This window comes from Denticeps clupeoides, chromosome 18 (assembly GCF_900700375.1).
Source record: "Denticeps clupeoides chromosome 18, fDenClu1.1, whole genome shotgun sequence".
Taxonomy (NCBI): Eukaryota; Metazoa; Chordata; class Actinopteri; order Clupeiformes; family Denticipitidae; genus Denticeps; species Denticeps clupeoides.
Genome location: NC_041724.1, coordinates 12,207,999 through 12,225,429, shown reverse-complemented (window position 1 = coordinate 12,225,429; position 17,431 = coordinate 12,207,999). Strand labels below are relative to the sequence as shown.

At 42.8% G+C, this 17,431-nt stretch overlaps 2 protein-coding genes and 2 non-coding genes across 11 annotated transcripts; 3 read left to right on the top strand and 1 right to left on the bottom strand.

The window, feature by feature from the left end:
• The first annotated feature begins 258 nt into the window (after window positions 1–258).
• trnav-uac (transfer RNA valine (anticodon UAC)) lies at window positions 259–331 on the top strand. The gene has a single exon. It is a non-coding gene; the product is annotated as a tRNA-Val (tRNA).
• Window positions 332–1,620: 1,289 nt separating this feature from the next.
• Window positions 1,621–1,693, top strand: trnav-uac (transfer RNA valine (anticodon UAC)). Its single transcript has one exon. It is a non-coding gene; the product is annotated as a tRNA-Val (tRNA).
• Window positions 1,694–3,772: 2,079 nt separating this feature from the next.
• cstf2 (cleavage stimulation factor, 3' pre-RNA, subunit 2) lies at window positions 3,773–10,355 on the top strand. 6 transcript variants are annotated; one of them, XM_028960207.1, is made up of 15 exons: window positions 3,773–3,864; window positions 4,139–4,217; window positions 4,783–4,952; window positions 5,074–5,210; window positions 5,472–5,591; window positions 5,723–5,839; window positions 6,107–6,203; window positions 6,358–6,408; window positions 6,785–6,844; window positions 8,073–8,169; window positions 8,268–8,440; window positions 8,563–8,660; window positions 9,274–9,354; window positions 9,625–9,765; window positions 10,127–10,355. In XM_028960207.1, the coding sequence occupies exons 1-14, from the start codon at window positions 3,786–3,788 to the stop codon at window positions 9,745–9,747; spliced, it is 1,482 nt and encodes a 493-aa protein (XP_028816040.1). In that variant the 5' UTR covers window positions 3,773–3,785; the 3' UTR covers window positions 9,748–9,765; window positions 10,127–10,355. The 6 variants fall into 6 exon arrangements, with proteins under 6 accessions (XP_028816040.1, XP_028816039.1, XP_028816037.1 ...); XM_028960206.1 differs by having other exon boundaries at window positions 8,551–8,660; XM_028960204.1 differs by having other exon boundaries at window positions 8,022–8,169; window positions 8,551–8,660.
• nox1 (NADPH oxidase 1) lies at window positions 10,323–17,258 on the bottom strand. 3 transcript variants are annotated; one of them, XM_028960203.1, is made up of 13 exons: window positions 17,198–17,258; window positions 16,899–16,932; window positions 16,375–16,485; window positions 16,204–16,288; window positions 15,251–15,396; window positions 14,786–14,967; window positions 14,576–14,702; window positions 13,702–13,794; window positions 13,385–13,626; window positions 12,744–12,906; window positions 12,476–12,622; window positions 11,704–11,828; window positions 10,323–11,601 (listed from the first exon to the last, which is right to left on the bottom strand). In XM_028960203.1, the coding sequence occupies exons 3-13, from the start codon at window positions 16,432–16,434 to the stop codon at window positions 11,475–11,477; spliced, it is 1,497 nt and encodes a 498-aa protein (XP_028816036.1). In that variant the 5' UTR covers window positions 16,435–16,485; window positions 16,899–16,932; window positions 17,198–17,258; the 3' UTR covers window positions 10,323–11,474. The 3 variants fall into 3 exon arrangements, with proteins under 3 accessions (XP_028816036.1, XP_028816034.1, XP_028816035.1); XM_028960201.1 differs by having other exon boundaries at window positions 16,899–16,994; window positions 17,198–17,252; XM_028960202.1 differs by lacking the exon at window positions 16,204–16,288 and having other exon boundaries at window positions 17,198–17,252.
• Between the last annotated feature and the right edge of the window lie 173 nt (window positions 17,259–17,431).

Here is a 17,431-nt window from a genome sequence, read left to right as displayed (position 1 = left end):
GGTGTGCCTTCCTGGCATTTGAAAAAGACGAAGAGGAGTAATACAGCAAATGTCAATATAATCAGATGTATGACATCTCAAAAACCAGGAAAAAAGGCCAGGGAAAATCATCACATGTGATGAACAAGTACTAAAACATGGGATTTGAACCAACCAACCAAACCAGTTTGGCCTTGTGGATCCAGAAGGACGGGAAGTGGGATCGCAGAGATGATTACCAGGGACGATCCCCCTCTGGAAAGTGCACTGCCACCACCTGGTTCCATAGTGTAGCGGTTATCACGTCTGCTTTACACGCAGAAGGTCCTGGGTTCGAGCCCCAGTGGAACCAGCCTGTCTTTTTCCATCAGTTCTGCATGCTTAACCTGGTCATTGTTCAACATCTAGAATATCTCATACATGTTCACTTATTAAGAAGTAGCATCAGAATTGAATATATTTTTAATGGTTTTATGTATGTATTTATGTTTTCAAATCCTTCATTAAACCAACCGGCGTCAATGAATTCAGTCATATTGATAATATTGATCCTGCCACAAGAAATGCCAGCAGGTTTACTCACCTTTACATGTAATCTTGGGGTCATTTTTGAGGGCGTTTTCATGTCTATCATCATGTAGGGTAGTGTAGTGCTTTATGGTGTGAGTCCCAGTGGAACCATTGTGTCCCATTTTCTATGCTCAGTATGCATACATTTAAAAAAAAAAAAAAAATAGTTATTGAACATTCTATAAACAAAGTGCATACGTTTCAGGCAAGCAGAAAGACCCTTTTATATCAATTTTAAGAAATGCAGTTCACTTAGAATGTGTTTGCTTGTATATTTAAGGTAAATTCCTTCTTTAAGCCAACTATAATTGTTTAGAAGCATCTTAGGATCCCTCTGATCTACGCATACTGCATTCAGTAATATTTCATTATACACACACACATATAAAGTATATATACAGTACAGGGCAAAAGTTTGGACACACCTTCTCATTCAATGTGTTTTCTTTATTTTCATGACCATTTACGTTGGTAGATTCTCACTGAAGGCATCAAAACTATGAATTAACAAAAAAGTGGAGTTCAGCGCTCCATCACTCTTCATAGTTTTGATGCCTTCAGTGAGAATCTACCAATGTAAATGGTCATGAAAATAAAGAAAACCCATAGTTATATATATATATATATATATGTGTGTGTGTGTGTGTGTATGCAGTGATTTAAGATGGTGATGTGAGAGCAGATTTTTAAAAAGCTCAGTTTATATGGTACTGAGATCAAGCGTATTGCATTCTTTGGAAATTAATTCCCTTGGCCTGGCTGGAGCCTAAAGGCCACATACAACACACGCAACATCCAGTGGCTGTTAGATGCCAGACATCGTTTCATGACGAAGACGAGCAGCCTTCATCCCATTGTTCTCGCATTCTCCAAGTCGACTGCATGGCCAGCGCGGAGCCGGTTAGCCGGTAATTCGTGCTCCTGATCTGACGCCGCTGCAACGTGATCGCGCGATCAACACGTGTCAGGCGACGTCGCCAAATGCCGCTCCGGTCGACAGAAGTTCGGGGCACAAACGACGGACCGGTGCGCGCATGGCATCGGGGCTTTCCGCCGCCAGCCCCGCCGTCTGGTTCCATAGTGCAGCGGTTATCACGTCTGCTTTACACGCAGAAGGTCCTGGGTTCGAGCCCCAGTGGAACCACGGCGCCGCGCGGCTTTTCCGTTTTCCGTCGGTATCGTACGTCCAGCAGAAAGAGAGAAAGGGTCTTTCTCTAATTAAACCTCTCCTCGCTCGTCCGGCCTGGAAGCCCCGGAAAACGGGGGACCGTCCGTGCGACCGTCGTTTTAAAACGACATTCCATATTATTTAGAATAAAATGTCACCGGAGCATGTTCGATACGATTAAAAAAATTGTAATTTCATCCGATGGCGATGCGCTGGTTGTGCCGGGCCTTTTTAAAAAATGGACGCAGGACGGGGGCCGTTGTGTCTGTGCGCCCCCTGGCGTCGGGCTCGGGAACCGCGACCATCTGACCAGCTCCGCCTAATGAGCCTCGAGTTGTGTGGCGTAATGGCTGTGAAGTGTTGGGATGCAGCTGAATTATACAAAAACATTACGCAACAGTTACGAGAAAACATAAAGAATAAATAAATGTGCTAAATAAATGTAACTGCTTATTTAACACATTATTTAAACATAAATGGAACAAGACGACTGGTGTCGTCTTTGTTGCACTGACTTTGACGATGCATATGAACATTTGCTTTTTCAAATAATTGATGGGAATCTTTGAATCATCTGTAATAAAGGCATCAGTTCGATTATACTTACATCACATGTTAGCGAAACATGCATGTTACATTGTTTTCTATTTCTGTTTTCTTCGAAGGTGAAATGAGGGGTGTGAAGTGTTGTGTAGCATCTGCAATAAAACACGTACAATTGTTCTGGCAGTGCCAACAGGAACCCTGAAATGCCATATTCAGTCAAATTCACTAAAGCACCAAATGCTTTATTTACAGGTTATAATAATCGCTCCCTGGTCACGCTCAACTAAATGGGACCTTCCAGCCACTTCACACAGCAATCGCTGCATGAATCTCTGCTGGACAGTGTAACCTCAAAGACTCTCTTCATGTCTAGCTATCTTTGTTGGGACTCCATGTCCTTTTTATTACAGACTAATTAAAAAGGGAAGGACCCCTCTGCTTGGCTGTATAGTTTTCTTGTGCTTTGGCTGGTTTCTTACATTCACATTTCACTAATAAGTTAAGGGCACTCTGGGCTAAAAGTAAATCCAGGTGTTTACGAACTGTCGTTGCTGCTATTTATCAGAATATCTTTATATTGTCGTTGTAACAAGCACAACGATATAAGGCGAGTCAGAGATGTATCACAAATACTGTGTGTAAAAAAATGCAGGCTTAAAAACAAGACATGTACTAATATAATACAAAATATAAAATTAAAGGCTGAAGTAGAATCCTTACCAGCCCCAAAGGATCCACCTATCTGCTGCTACCCATGGTGGCTTAATCAAATTCATGGGAAAAACAAAGGAATGGCTGTAGAGTAACTTTATGGCTGCACCAACCGAATGGCATAGGATTCTAATCCTTCTCAAACACTGTGTTTTGTTTTTCTTTGATTGACAGGGATATTTTGCTGCCTGGTGACTTTTCCAAGAGCATATTTTTTATATTTCAATATTTTGAAAATATATTGTGAATTTTGTGTGTTGATGAAAGTGAAGTGATGGTCATTGTGAAACACTAAAGCGCAGCACACGGTGACACAACAAAATGTGCCCTCTGTTTTTAACCATCACCCTGAGTGAGCAGTGGGCAGCCATGACAGGCGCCCGGGGAGCAGTGTGTGGGGACGGTGCTTCGGGGTTCGAACCGGCAACCTTCACTTCCATACCTGCTGGGCCATCACTGCCCCAGTTATAATTCATGCAACACTTATGCTGACAATTTGCTTTGAATATTAGTATTAAAAGTAAAAAGTGACTGATCCATGCATGGCAACCCTCCTGGGGATTTTACCAAAACTCCTGATGGGAGTTTTTTCCTCTTTGTTTTTGGTGAATAAAAATAGTTTTAGTTTGTATTCAGCATTGTAAAGCACACTACTCAGTATGGTAAACTTAAAAAAATATTTACGTTGGGGACCCTCAGTCTTAATTGAGCGAAACAAAGCAAAAAATGTATAATAAGCGGAAACGCCCACCCGGAAGTAGTCGCAGACGGCGCGCTATTGTTTCCGGGTGGCCGGTCTCTGCTAGGAAAGATGGCGGGTGTCGCAGCCGCGGTCGCCGCAGCTGCTGGGAGGGACCCGGCGGTGGACCGCTCCCTGCGCTCGGTCTTCGGTACGCGCTTCTCTAATTCCGGGGACTTGCTGTGACATTTACGCGTTTATGTCTTGACTTGTTGTTTGCCTTTGCTGACAGTAGCGGCCAGATGTTACCCGGTCGTGTTAGCCACGGCGCTTGTTAATAACAAAAAAAGCACGTGATTTGTGATATAACTCCGTGTAACCGGGAGGTTTCGCTACCAGCAGGGCTCCGGTGTACCTGGCGTTCCTGCCATGCTTTGACCGCTCCTGTTGCTCTTCACGTGTTCTGGCTCGTCTTTTTGTTGCAGTGGGGAACATCCCGTACGAGGCTACAGAGGAGCAGCTGAAGGACATCTTCTCAGAAGTCGGACTCGTGGTCAGCTTCAGGTTAGCGCTTGTCGGGTGTTTAATGCGTCGCCTGTGTAGATGCGCCCCCGAGACCGTTTCTCTGGAGGCTTCGGCCGATGTCTCTTTATTTTGTATTTATGTCGGGAATGAAAAAAATACAGCTTTTTTACTCTATTATAGTGTAAGAGGCTGTCAGCTTTCTAAGTCTGAACATTTTTGGCTGACTCAATAGTCTCTTTATCCATGATATGATTTAATGTATAGCTAAGATTGTGGCTGGGCAATTAAAAGATAAAGATAATTATATGGAAATGGATTTTTTTTACTTGATTGATATATAATTAGGTCTAGTTTGTGTCATTCCAAGAGAAAAACCCTTATTGGACTCCAACAACAGGCCATTGATTCCACTTTTGCTAGCTCCATGCCTTTATGGCAAAAAAAGCAGAGATGTCACAATTACAATAGCCTGCTTTAATGCAAAACACCTCTGTTAGAAACTAAACAATTGTAATACAAATAGATATTGACTGATATGGATTTTTTTTGCATAACACCCAGTTCCAGCTATTTTTGATAAGTGTATAACTATATATTCTTTCAGGCTTGTGTATGATCGAGAAACTGGAAAACCCAAAGGATATGGGTTCTGTGAGTATCAGGACCAGGAGACGGCCCTCAGTGCCATGAGAAACCTGAATGGAAGAGAATTCAGCGGTAGAGCCCTGCGCGTCGACAATGCCGCCAGTGAGAAGAATAAAGAGGAGCTGAAGAGTAAGTCTAATAACAACCATTTCAAATGTACACCTTTACATTGTGCCGTCTCTGTATGATCCTTAAGCCTGCAGGTTCTGTAGAACATTTATTGAGTGGTGACTTGATCTGTTGCCTTCAGGCCTGGGAACTGGCGCTCCCATCATTGAGTCTCCTTATGGGGACGGCTGTGCACCGGAGGAGGCCCCTGAGTCCATCAGCAGGGCTGTAGCCAGTCTTCCGCCTGAGCAGATGTTTGAGTTGATGAAACAGATGAAGGTGAGATCATCAGAGTGGCACCAGCCACTCTGTAATGACTATTATTCCAGACCCATGTTCATATATTACTTGGTGTATTGAAATGCTAGATTTTGTAAACTCTTGTCCTCTGTCTCCTGGGGACACTCGGGGTTAAGTGTCTTTCTCAGGGATTCTGGTTTATTGATGGGGGTCTTCTCCACTAGGCTACTCGTTCTTATGAAGCTGAGATCTTATAATCAGAAGACATATATCTGTTGTTTTTGTGTGCCGTATCTTCAGGTGTGTGTGCAGAACAGCCCTCAGGAGGCCAGGAACATGCTCCTTCAGAATCCCCAGCTGGCCTATGCCCTGCTGCAGGCTCAGGTGGTCATGCGTATTGTCGACCCAGAGATCGCCTTGGTGAGAGTTGGCCGGACGTGCTTAGATTTTGATGTGAATGGTTACATTTTTTTTCCTGAGCTGAAGAGTCTGTTTAAAATTCAAATGTGAAGAATGTTTTGCAGCAACTTTGATTCTGCTTTGGTCCATAGAAAATGCTCCACCGTCAGACCCCAGTGCAGCCACTCATCGGCAGCATCCAAGCAGGGGAAGCACCACCCTCCAACCAGCCTCTGCCCCAACCCACTGCCCCTGTGTCTCAGCCGGTGGTCAGTTGTATTACCAATTTTATTTTCTTTTTTAAACTACAGAACTATACAACAACTTGCAGTTGCTTGGTTCCAGTAGTGTCTAAGATATAGACAAGTGTATAAATAGCACTAATACCTCTGGTAGTGGACATTGTATGCCATGTGCTATGTCTTATGTAGCTTAATGAAAATATCCATCTAAAGGTACCTTGGCGTTGCTTCACTTGATAATCTAATTTCTTTTGTATAGTGTGTAACTTTAATGTCCTGCTGTGTGTTCCTCAGCCGGGGATGCATGTGAACGGAGCCTCACAAATGATGCCCCCTCAGATGGGTGGTGTACCTGGACCCATGCCAGGACAGGGCCCAGTGGGGCCGTCAGGTACTTTTTTAATTTTATTTATTTATTTTTTCATTCGTTCCTGAGGGAAAAAGTACACAATTCCTGAGGTCTGTGTTCATGGTTCATTGTTTAGTGCGGTACGGCTGAACATGTTTGTTATTTTTTTTTTTTCCTTCCACTCTGTGCTCTTCAGGAGGTTTAGGGATCCCCCAGGGAGGGCCTATGGCTATAGAGAGGGGGCAAGGTACAGAGTCACTTGTTTGTGTGTTAAAAATATAAGTACACTTCATCCCTCCATCCCATCACTCAGACTCATGTTATAGCTGCTTTTGTTTGCATCCATGTAATGTCCATTAGGGGGTGCAGTAACTCCAGTCGGTATTATCGTTTCTCCGTCAATGGATTCTTATTCATCTGTTCACCCTGGTAAATTACTTGTAAAACAACTCCCCTTTTGCAAAACCCAAATGGAAAAGCATGTGTATCTCTGGAGGAGTACCTCATTTGAGGCTCTTTACAGTGTGGCTGTTGTGCCTTCGTCCTGGACTCGTTGGTTTGTGCGTCAGTTCTTAACCATCTCAGCCTGTTTCTCCTCTGCTCTTTATTTAATGCTGACCCAGGAAGCCTTCAGGACTCTCCGGTAGGAGCAGCCGGTCAGGTTGCTATCGAGCGGCCTCAAGGTATCACTGTCCAACTTTGGCCATGTGGCAGAGTCAGACAGCAATATAGAATTGGACAGAAGAATCAAAGAAAACAATTGTGGTTCCATGTAGGGTTTCCAACAAGCCTTAAAACACTTAAAAATAAGGTTTTATGGCATTAAATAGCTTTTAAAACACACCAGGTCTTTTTTTTTTTAGGTGTTAAATGTCATGTGTTGACTTTATTCCCATAATCAAATGCCAAGCTCGATAGTTTGTGAAGTAACATGGCGTTTTACTTTTCTTTTTGGGGAAAAATGTTCCAGTTTGATAAATGTGATCAGAATTTTCCATTCGGGAAGTTTTTAATTGTTGAAAGCTTACAGAAACCCTATAAAGGTAGTGATATATTTACTACATCAGTGTAGCATGATTTTGTATTAAGCACTTCAGTTGTGGATGTTATTTATGGGCATGTATCTGTTCAAATATGTCCTACATATGGTGGTCAGTCTTTTGTCTCAGAATTCTTGTAGAAAAATTGTGCACTTTTCGTTTCTTTTCATTTCTTTTATAATGAATTTTTCAAATTCATTAAGGTGGTGTGATTCCAAGTGCCAAAGCCCCACTCAATTGGCTGGGAACTGAATCAGTGTTAAAAGACTGGTTTAGTCTGATTTACTTCCTCCACTGCACATAATAAATATTTGTGGTGCACCAGAAACCAAAATTGTAATGATTAATCCACTTTTGACATATCGTTGTTATGTGTGTGTGCATGGTGTGTGTTTGGTTGAGAGCCCCTTTGTGAATCATAAACTCTTTCCTTATTGACACAAACAGTATATCTGGGAAATGACTACAAAGTCCTATTGAGTCCTCTGTGATGAATGCATGGAAAGTGAAACCGCATCTTGTTTTTTCAGAACATGAAATCTAAGAGAATAAGGTCCTTTGTGAAGGGATTCTTTCTCCATGAGGTGCCTACAAGGTCACTGAATGGACAATTGAAATCTATATTTTCTTCCCTTAAAAGCGCTCTTGGATGTTGCCGGACTGGTGACTAGTTTGGGTCAATTGGAAAATTATTTTGGGTTGAAAGAAAAAAAGAACGGGAGTAGCGTAATAATTCTGACCTAACGATATGTAGTCTAGATTTTCAAAGTGGTCCAGTGGAATCAAAGCATTTTCACTGGATACGCTTTCCTCCCCGCAGTGCCCATAACTGACCCCCGGGCACCAATGCGATCTGGTGTTCCTCCTCCAGGACCTACAGGGGTTCCTCCCAGGGGCCTGCTGGGTGATGGACCAAATGACCCTCGCGGCGGCACGTTGCTGAATGTCACAGGAGAGGTGGAACCCAGGTGAGGGTGGCACGCCGGCTCTTATGCACCCCTAATTTGTTTCTTGGCTCTAGTAGGTCATTGTGTGTTTTGCTTTTTTTTTTTTTTTATGAACACAGCCGTGGCTTCATGGGAGCTCCGTCCCACCACGGCCCGCCTATGCACATGGGCCCACCGGACATGCGAGGGCCACATGACATGAGGGGTGCACCCATGGTAGAACCCAGAGGAATGATGGGAGAACCCAGAGGACCCATGATGGATCAGAGGGGCCTGCCAATGGAGGCCAGAGGTACCAAGTATAGACAGAAACCAGCCACTTCTGTATATGAAAGTTTTTCTTTCTTTTTTTCTATATATGCTTGAAGTATGACCTGTTGTGAAACATAACCGAAACTTTAGCACCAATGCCAGGCCGTGACCCTAGAGCTGTGGATACTCGGGGTTCGGTGTCAGGCCAGAGGGTCCCTGTAGCGAGCGGCATGCAAGGCCCCGTTCCCCACTCAATGCAGGCAAGTGTCCTCCGTCAGTTCGGCAGTTATAGGACCTTGTAAATGGAGGATTCCCTTAAAGGTCCCCTGACATTATTTTTTTTTAAATTTTATATTAGTGGTCCCCTAATACTGTATCTGAAGACTCATTCAGAAATTTGGTGTGTGTAGCTTTAAATGCAAATGACGAGGAGGAGAGATCGTAAGGGGAAAGGTTACCTCCCGTAGCTCACACATTTCCCCACTGGTTCTTCAGAGTCTCGTGTGACGGAACTAAAAAAACTTGTACTCATATTTACATCCCATCACAAGCAACTGCAATGGAGATAATATTTGGGTGGGAAATGTGTGAGAAACGGGAGGTAACCTTTTCCCTTTCGATGTCATTAGGGGACAAATTCCATTTCTGACCGTCTGAGCTGCCTATTACTGTTAAATAATCTCACAAAGTGAAATTTCCATTATACGGGAACTTTTAGATATGAGCGTGTGAATATTACTGTGCGTATGCATAAATGATACAAGAAGCTAATAGTGTATTTTTGGAACCTGTGATAAATTGTCTTATTTATTTATTTATTTAAGCCTGTATTTAGCCATCCAAACTTAATGATTTAAGTGTTTGTACTTACAGGGTCCAGGCCTCTCTGGAGTCCCACAGTCAGGAGGATTCAGTCCAGGCCAGAGCCAAGTCTCATCTCAGGATCATGAAAAGGTGCTGAATAGGCTCGTTTGTATTTTATTCATATATTATGCCTGTTGATTTCTTCAAAAGTCAAGTGTATCACGCTGCTCTCAGAATGGTGATATAACAATAACCTCAGCCGTGCAGACAAACTGGATTACCTGGCTGCTTTTGGAATGCAGTACTGGGAATACTCACTCTGTGGCATTTCATTCTCGCCTTTTCTTTTGGTTGAGTTTAGCATCTTGTAACTTTTTTTTTTTTTTTTTGGTGTGTGTGTGTGTGCCCCCCTCCCTGCAGGCTGCCCTGATCATGCAGGTCTTGCAGCTGACCCCAGAACAGATTGCCATGCTGCCCCCGGAACAGAGACAGAGCATCCTCATCCTGAAAGAACAGATTCAGAAAACTGCAGGAGCACCTTGAGGTGCATCTTGGACACTGGTACTGGCAGCTCATTCATTATAAATCTAAATAAGTACAGTAAGCATAAATTGTAAATGAGTTATAATATTTGTACACGCGTCACAAACCTTGCGTACTACACAAAGCAGGGAATGCAGAACTCATTTATGTCTTCAGCAGCTCACGCAACTCCAGACGTTGCTTTTTTTGTTATTATTCCACAGTGGATAAATAGGTTTCATTTGGGAACAGGCAGTCAGCACAGTGGAAAAGGGGTAGCGCAGGTTAAACCGGAGTGTGTCTGTGTGAGTCTAGTTTTCATTGAGGGGGTTGTACTACATTCCTGGAATGTTTTTTTTTTTTTTTTTTTTACTCTGCATTTTGTTTCTGTGTTTTACAGGAGTATGATGCCAATATTTCTATCACTGATGTCGTAGACTTGTTTTGTACTGGCCAGGAGGCATATACCTTTTTTTTTTTTTTGTAGCTTTTGTTGTCTTTAGATTATACATCTTGGAGATGGTGAGAATTGAAGGCAGAATATGAGCACATTGTGGAGTTTACATCTGGATAAACACAAAGCAAATTATTCCATGTTCACACAATAAAACTAGTTTTATTTCTGGAAAGTTTTCTCATTTTAAACAGTAAAAGATTGTGTGTATGTGTATTTGTAATATATATATAATTACACACACACACACACACCGTAAACAAGTTTAGTTGTCCGATCAAAGGGCTTTTAAGTGTGATCTCATCCATTAACAGGTAGTTATGTCAGATTCCTGATGGATCGCTTATTGGTTGTTGAGACTAATTTCCAGTAAAATGAGCACCACTTCCTACTTTCCGTACATTGAAAGCACGTAAAGGGACTCTTTGCACAGTTAAATAAATGTCAGTCAAACGCTGTTTCTTTGCAGCAGGGTGTTGCCCAAGGGAGCATGAATCACTCACTACAAAGAAGATAGTAGCCGATATACAAGTGCCAACACATACATGTAAGTGAGTGATGCACAGCATAGCACACAGTGAAATGTGTCCCCACACAATGATCATTGGACACCATTCATGACTGCTCATTAAGGGTGATTGGTTAAATGCTCTGCTTTAAAAATGTGTGGCACCTTGACTGTTAAGGATTTGAACTCACAACCCTATGGTTACACGTCCACTTCCTTACCCTCTACGCCACCACTGCCCTATATACAGTACCAGTCAAAAGTATAGTCACACCTATCCATTAATGGGTCTTGTATTTTACTGCTTTTGCTGTATTTCACACACTTTGCATCTCTGCACCACCTTAAGATGGACAATGGGGGCAGTTTCCAACAGTCTTGAAGGTTTTATACTGAACACTTTATCAGTCACTCATGCTCATGAGCATCTCAAGCGCCGTTTGATGATGACAACAGTGAACAAAGCCGCCATGAACGTAAAACGAGGCAACTGATAAACATGCTCAAGCATACTTCACTTACTCCTGATTCAACAAACAATAAATAAATTTGTTTCTTGCATCGAATTCTTAAAACGGGCTCCATTTTTGTCTCCATACCCGCCACAGAGTAGATGCATACAAACTTTGGTCTAGTAGTGTAAATATGTGGTCTAGTGGAGGCTAATTATCTTCCAAGTTCATCACCTAAAGATTTTGTGGAATCCAGTTCCATTATCATGGAAGTATGTGCTATTCAGTCCTCTGCAAAGATCAAAGCCATTTTCTTTTTGCACTGGCGTGCTGCTTAAAAATTCTCCTTGTTGAAGTAAAACTTGGTTTTCCGAGGATCTACGTTTGAGTACTTCACACATTTCTTCTCCAGAGTTTTTGCCAGAGCTTCAGGGCCACACAAGAAAGTTCCCACCACTGACCTGCAAACATTGATGGAAAAATAGTCAACATTTCCCGATACATCACTGTAATAGGGATGTTGTTTTTAATGTAAAGGTCTAAGCGAAATAAAAAAAACATACGTGGGGTTGTCTTTGCGGACTTCTTCAAATTCTTTGTCCCAGTTTGGTCGCCCATAGTGCGTCTTCTGTTTGAGTCCAGTGATTACGTCCGTGTCCTCGTCGAAATGAACCATCACATGAGCAGCCTAGAAAAGTGAAGAATCTTTCAGCGGTCGAAGGAAGCTGGTAAGGTCCTTGCAAAAAGTTGCGCTTTTTGAAAATATTCATAAACAAACATGCAGATATGGGTCTTTGTACTTTAAATAGGACTAGAAAGATCTTTTGATATATTTTCTTCTGAAGCATTTGTATTTTAATATAGCATGTTATTTCTCATGTGCCTTGAGAAGATGACATGCAATTATCTCCTGATCTGGAACGATCTGCGCTACCAACTGCTATTTGAGCAGCTCCATCACTCTTATCTTCTACATTTTATTCCCCACTGTTGCACTCTCTTCACTTGCCTTCATTTACACACACTTTCATGAATAAAGAAACTCATATGCCCATCTCCTAACCTTTGGATAAAAGATCTATGTGTAAGTAGGTGGTAGAGGCCTAGTGGGTAACACACTCGCCTATGAACCAGAAGACCCAGGTTCAAACCCCACTTGCTATCATTGTGTCCCTGAGTAGGACAGTTAACCCTGAGTGGAGAAACCCTGGGAGGGGACTGTCCCTGTAACTACTGATTGTAAGTCGCTCTGGATACATCATGTACATACTGTAACATGATGAGTTAACCGACACTTGAAAGTGTTAAGAACGTGTGGGGCGTTCTTGTACGCACGTGACTCTGGTCCCAGCCAGTGAGGTAAAGTTTGTAGGTGAGGAAGTTTCCCATTCCTCTCTCCTCCATTTCCTTCTCCAGGCCCTGCAGGAGATCGGCGAACCACTCGAAGGAATGTGTCTCCCTGCACAGCCAGTAGAAGTAGATCTGGAATGAGGAAGAATACACAGACTGCGATAAGAGGCCTATTACAGGACAAAAAGGAAAAAAAGACCTTGTCCTTCAAAGCAGTGATATGGCAGGTCAACTGCAGAAATTGTCAACGTACTTTTCTGGTGCGAAGCTTGGGGTTTGAGTCCTTGAACTTGTACCATACGGATTTAAGGATGGATGCAAAGGGTGTGACGCCGATCCCAGCTCCCACCAGCATACTGACCTCGTAGTCAAACACGTCCTCACTGGCTGTGCCAAAAGGGCCGTCCACCCCCATTCTGGGAAGACCAAGAGAGCGACCCAAAGATGGTTTTTCATACCATGTACACTATGGAATTGTTGGTTTTGTGCATGGCAACAAAAACAGGTAGAAGAACAGGAGGAAATATTTGGTGGACAGATTACTAAAGGAAGTAGGTTTCATTTGTACCTTGGCATAATGCATGTGGCCTTAAGGCAAAAAAAACCCAAAACATAATTGCGGTTTTGAAAAAATCAAAGGTGTGACAATGGCTTCACATTGAATACTGATCCTCCACAATGGTGCTGGATGTATTCAGCCATTTTATTGGCACACTTTTAGTAGACTATGCAGATAAGGATCTACTGTGTACATAATGTGAACTGTGGAAAGAAACCAAATCTAACTATACAAATGAAACTAGAACACTCATCTTTTTCTGAGAGCAAATCATTTCCAGTTTGGAGCAAAATACAACTTTTTTTTTCACTTTCTGAAGCTAAGCTCTGACTTACGTAGGCCCTTGGCTTCCTTCAGGCAGCTGCTCTGCCATGGTGATCAGCTTTTGGGTCCAGTCCCCAGCAGAGCGAATGTGCACACTGAAGAAGTCCTCCTCTGGGGCAGAGGTCAGGGTAAACGGGTGCCACTCCAGTGGCGAGATAGCAGGACAGTTGATGAAGATGTACTGGCCAACCTCCATCTTGAAGCCATTCTTCACCAGCTGCAGTTCAAGAACTTTGGATGGCCGAATCACAATCTGATTCAGGGAAACGAAGGCCAAAATGTCAAAAAGGAAATTCAACACTTCCATATCTATAAAACGTTTGCTCACCTTTCTATATGTCACTTTCTGGATGTAGCGGATGAAGCGTAGAAGACGCTCAAATAAGTAGATGACCATGGGACCGATCACAAACATCCATGTCTAAGTGGAAAAGAATACTTTTTATTTTATTCTTCCACTGATAGCCAAAATGACACCAATGGTTAATTTTTTAATTTTTAATCTGGTCTGTTTTAAAATGGATTTGTAAGCATTGGTGCAGGCCTATGAATATTTAAATGGATAGGGGCTGAGTTGCCTTGCAGAAATGTTCAATGAATGCAAACCAACCAGACCTCTGAGATCTCTGGTGATTGCAAGTGGATCCCCCTGACTAGAATATCATCTGAATCACCGTCTGTATGATACCAGATCTTCTCAAACACCACACATTTTTAAACCCAGTCACAAAACAGTCTTGTTCACTGATGCATTTATTTCGTCGCTTTTTAATAGTTTAATAGTTTTCTTTTTTCTTTCAGGCTTTCTCTAAATTATTTTCAGATTTGTGTATGACTGAAGTGCTCCTGGGAAGGAAATATCCTACAGATATACACTACCAGTCAAAACTCATATTTGTGTCTTGCATTTTTGACGTTATAGAACAAAACTGAGGATGTAGGACTATGAAATAACACGTCAGGTATATGTGATGGACAAAAAAATAGCAAACTAGGCAAAAAGTTGAAGATTTGAGTCTCTCCAAATCAGGGATCTTTTGCTGTGATGGTAGCATTTCACACTCTTGGATTCTCTCGACCACCTAGTTTTCTAACAACCTGCCAGCACCTGATCTTCAATGAATATGAGACAGAAGGAACCTCAGGAACCGAATGCAGAACCCATGGAACTGTATGTCACTAGCAAGAACAGATCTGTTTACCTGAGGGAAACCTCCAGCAAACTGGGGTATGGGACACGATGGATCTTGACCCCACTCATCTGGGATATCTTTACAGTAAGAGGTGTTGTGTGGAGGATCGGTGGTGACCTGACCTCGTACAATACGCCTGAATGAAGGAGAACAGTGGGCCATTAATGGGTATTCTACACCCAGAATTCCTCCCCAGGACATCCAGCATTCATCACTTACCCAGCACCGTGGAAGACCAGTCCTGCAAAGAACACGATGAACAGGTGGTGTGTGTACCAGAACACCTCAAAGTAGTTGCGGCGGATCACCTCCATGGAGGAAGTAACGATGAGGACGAGGGCGAGGGTGATCACCACTCCTGTCAGACCCGCAATCGATGTAAACACAAACATGGTAGGAGTCTGTAGGGCCAATTCAGCAAAATCCATCAGTCACTCACTCGTTCTGCAAGCTGGGGTTAAAATATATGACGTCTTTGCCATGTTTTCTGGCATTGCATGATCAGCTTTAACTCGAACACACAATGCCATCTTACATTTGTGTTCTACAAAGCCTTGAAAGAGCGGAGTCGTCTTATATTCGGTTTAATACAGTAAAAGTCATGCAGATAGCATCGCTGGTACACAATTTTGAAGGTTCTGGACCAAAGCTAAGAGCCATACCACCGAGGACAAAGTGACATACAGTGGTGGTGGAGCGGATGGGGTTGAGGTAGCTGGTGTTTTGTTCATCTCCAAGCTCGGACAGAGTTGTGCTGAGCTCGTCGTAAACGCCATGCCTGCTGTTGTTCAGCCACTCCACATTCAGCAAGTGGGCTATCGTGTGAACAGCTAAAAAAAAAAAAAAAAAAAAAAAAAAAAAAACACAAAAGTTTTTTTTTATATTTTCTTTTTAGAAGAAGAAAATGAAGAGATTGGCAACCTTCTGATTACGGGGCCGCTTCCTCGTCCACTTTTAAGGTCCACTTAACAGAAATTTATGAAACCAGGGAGGTAGTATCCTAGTGGGTAAGACGCCTGCCTATGAACCAGAAGACCACCAGTCACAGGTTCAAATCCCACTTACTACCATTGTGTCCCTGAGCAAGACATTTAACCCTGAGGAAAGTAAAGTTTCTTCAGGTGCCTGATAAATGCCTGATAAATGCTACATTTGCATATTATTGAACATGTAATGAAATAAACACTCTTACAAAAAGACAAATTTTTTTCATAGTCCTACATAAGATAATATTTACCTATTCTAAAAATTATTGAGGACAATGTGCCTGCCATCATTTGGTCAATGGTGGGGCAGTGGTGGCCTAGCGGTTAAGGAAGGATCCCCCGTAATCAATCAAGGTGCCACTGAGGTGCCACTGATAAAGCGCCGTCCCCACACACTGCTCCCCGGGCGCCTGTCATGGCTGTCCACTGCTCACCAAGGGCGATGGTTAAATGCAGAGGACACATTTCACTGTGTGTACCGTGCGCTGCGCTGCTGTGTATCATAATGACATTCACTTTATCTTTATTTGAAGTTTGTGGTTCCTGCGTACTGGAACCGTGAGTAAACCTAAGTAGTCACGCACAATGTCTTGAGTTTTGAGTCACGAGCAATAAAAATATTTACCACTTGCAATGCAAATTTGTTCATACCTGTCATCAAAGCAATCATGTACGCCACCAGCTTGTGGAAAGTGAGATTTTTATCGAGCTGTTTCCGCAAACTTCGCCCGCAACACTACAGTTTTCAGAAGGAAAAAGTTTTAATCTTCCTAAAAAGCGACTTGGTCATGCTGTAAGGTTTTCCCGCCTCGCTCCACTCACCATGAAGGATCCTCGTATGAGAGACAGCAGGTTGCGGCAGACGGGCAGGAGGATGAGCATGCAGTTGAAGTTGAGGACCGCGGCCGGGGCCCGCGCCCAGGACAGCGCAGACTGTGGAAGGCCACACATGACAGGTGACATGTTTGACAGTGCCGCAGTCCTGCAAGCTGCTGCCAGTACATTTTAGAAGATTTGTGAAGTCATCCTCACAGCTTAACATTTTCTTACTGTGTGTAGTTCAATGTTGCAACATTTCATACAGAATACTATTTTAAATATTCTATTTTCCCATAAATTACTTTGCACAATTAGCATTTCAGTGCAAGTTCCACTATGTATGACTGTGTATGTGTAATAAAAAATGTATTTACCACCACAGTCTACTGTCAGTTCAGTTCTACTGAGATTTCTTCCCACAATCACTGAAATCCTGATTCACTACTGAAATGTTACCACCTTTAAAATGACACATTTTCCCAAAGAAAACTGCACAAGCATGCAAGTGGAAATGGTGAGAAACTCACGCCCAGAAGGTGACGTGTGTACAAGAAGCGGTCGCTGGAATCGTAGAGCAGGAAGAAGTAGACAAACAAGAAGATATTGATGCCCATCCAGACCACCTAGAAATACAGTCACTGAGTCAAGTGTTTTTAAAAAACGTAAGGCTAGATTTATTTAGTACTTTAGTACTATTACAACTATTGTTACAGCATTTACTCCTCTTTTAATAATAGATTGTCAATTGATTACAATAATAACGTTTAAAGAGAGTTTTTTTTATGAATTATATGCCCAAAAGATAAGATTTGGGTAGAGAACTCACCACTATAAAGGTACTTAATCCGTGGTTAACCACCCAGTTGCCCATCTCTGCTCCCTCAGGCGTCCTCGAGTGCGCCGCATCCTCCTACCATTAATATGCCGGAACGAGCCACGCCCCGTCGCCACCAAACCCCGCCCATTCCGCACAAGCCCCACCCACCACGCACACGAACGGACAACGAGGAAGCGCGAGATTTTAATGTACATCCCGGTTGCGAAACGAGGGGTATTTTCT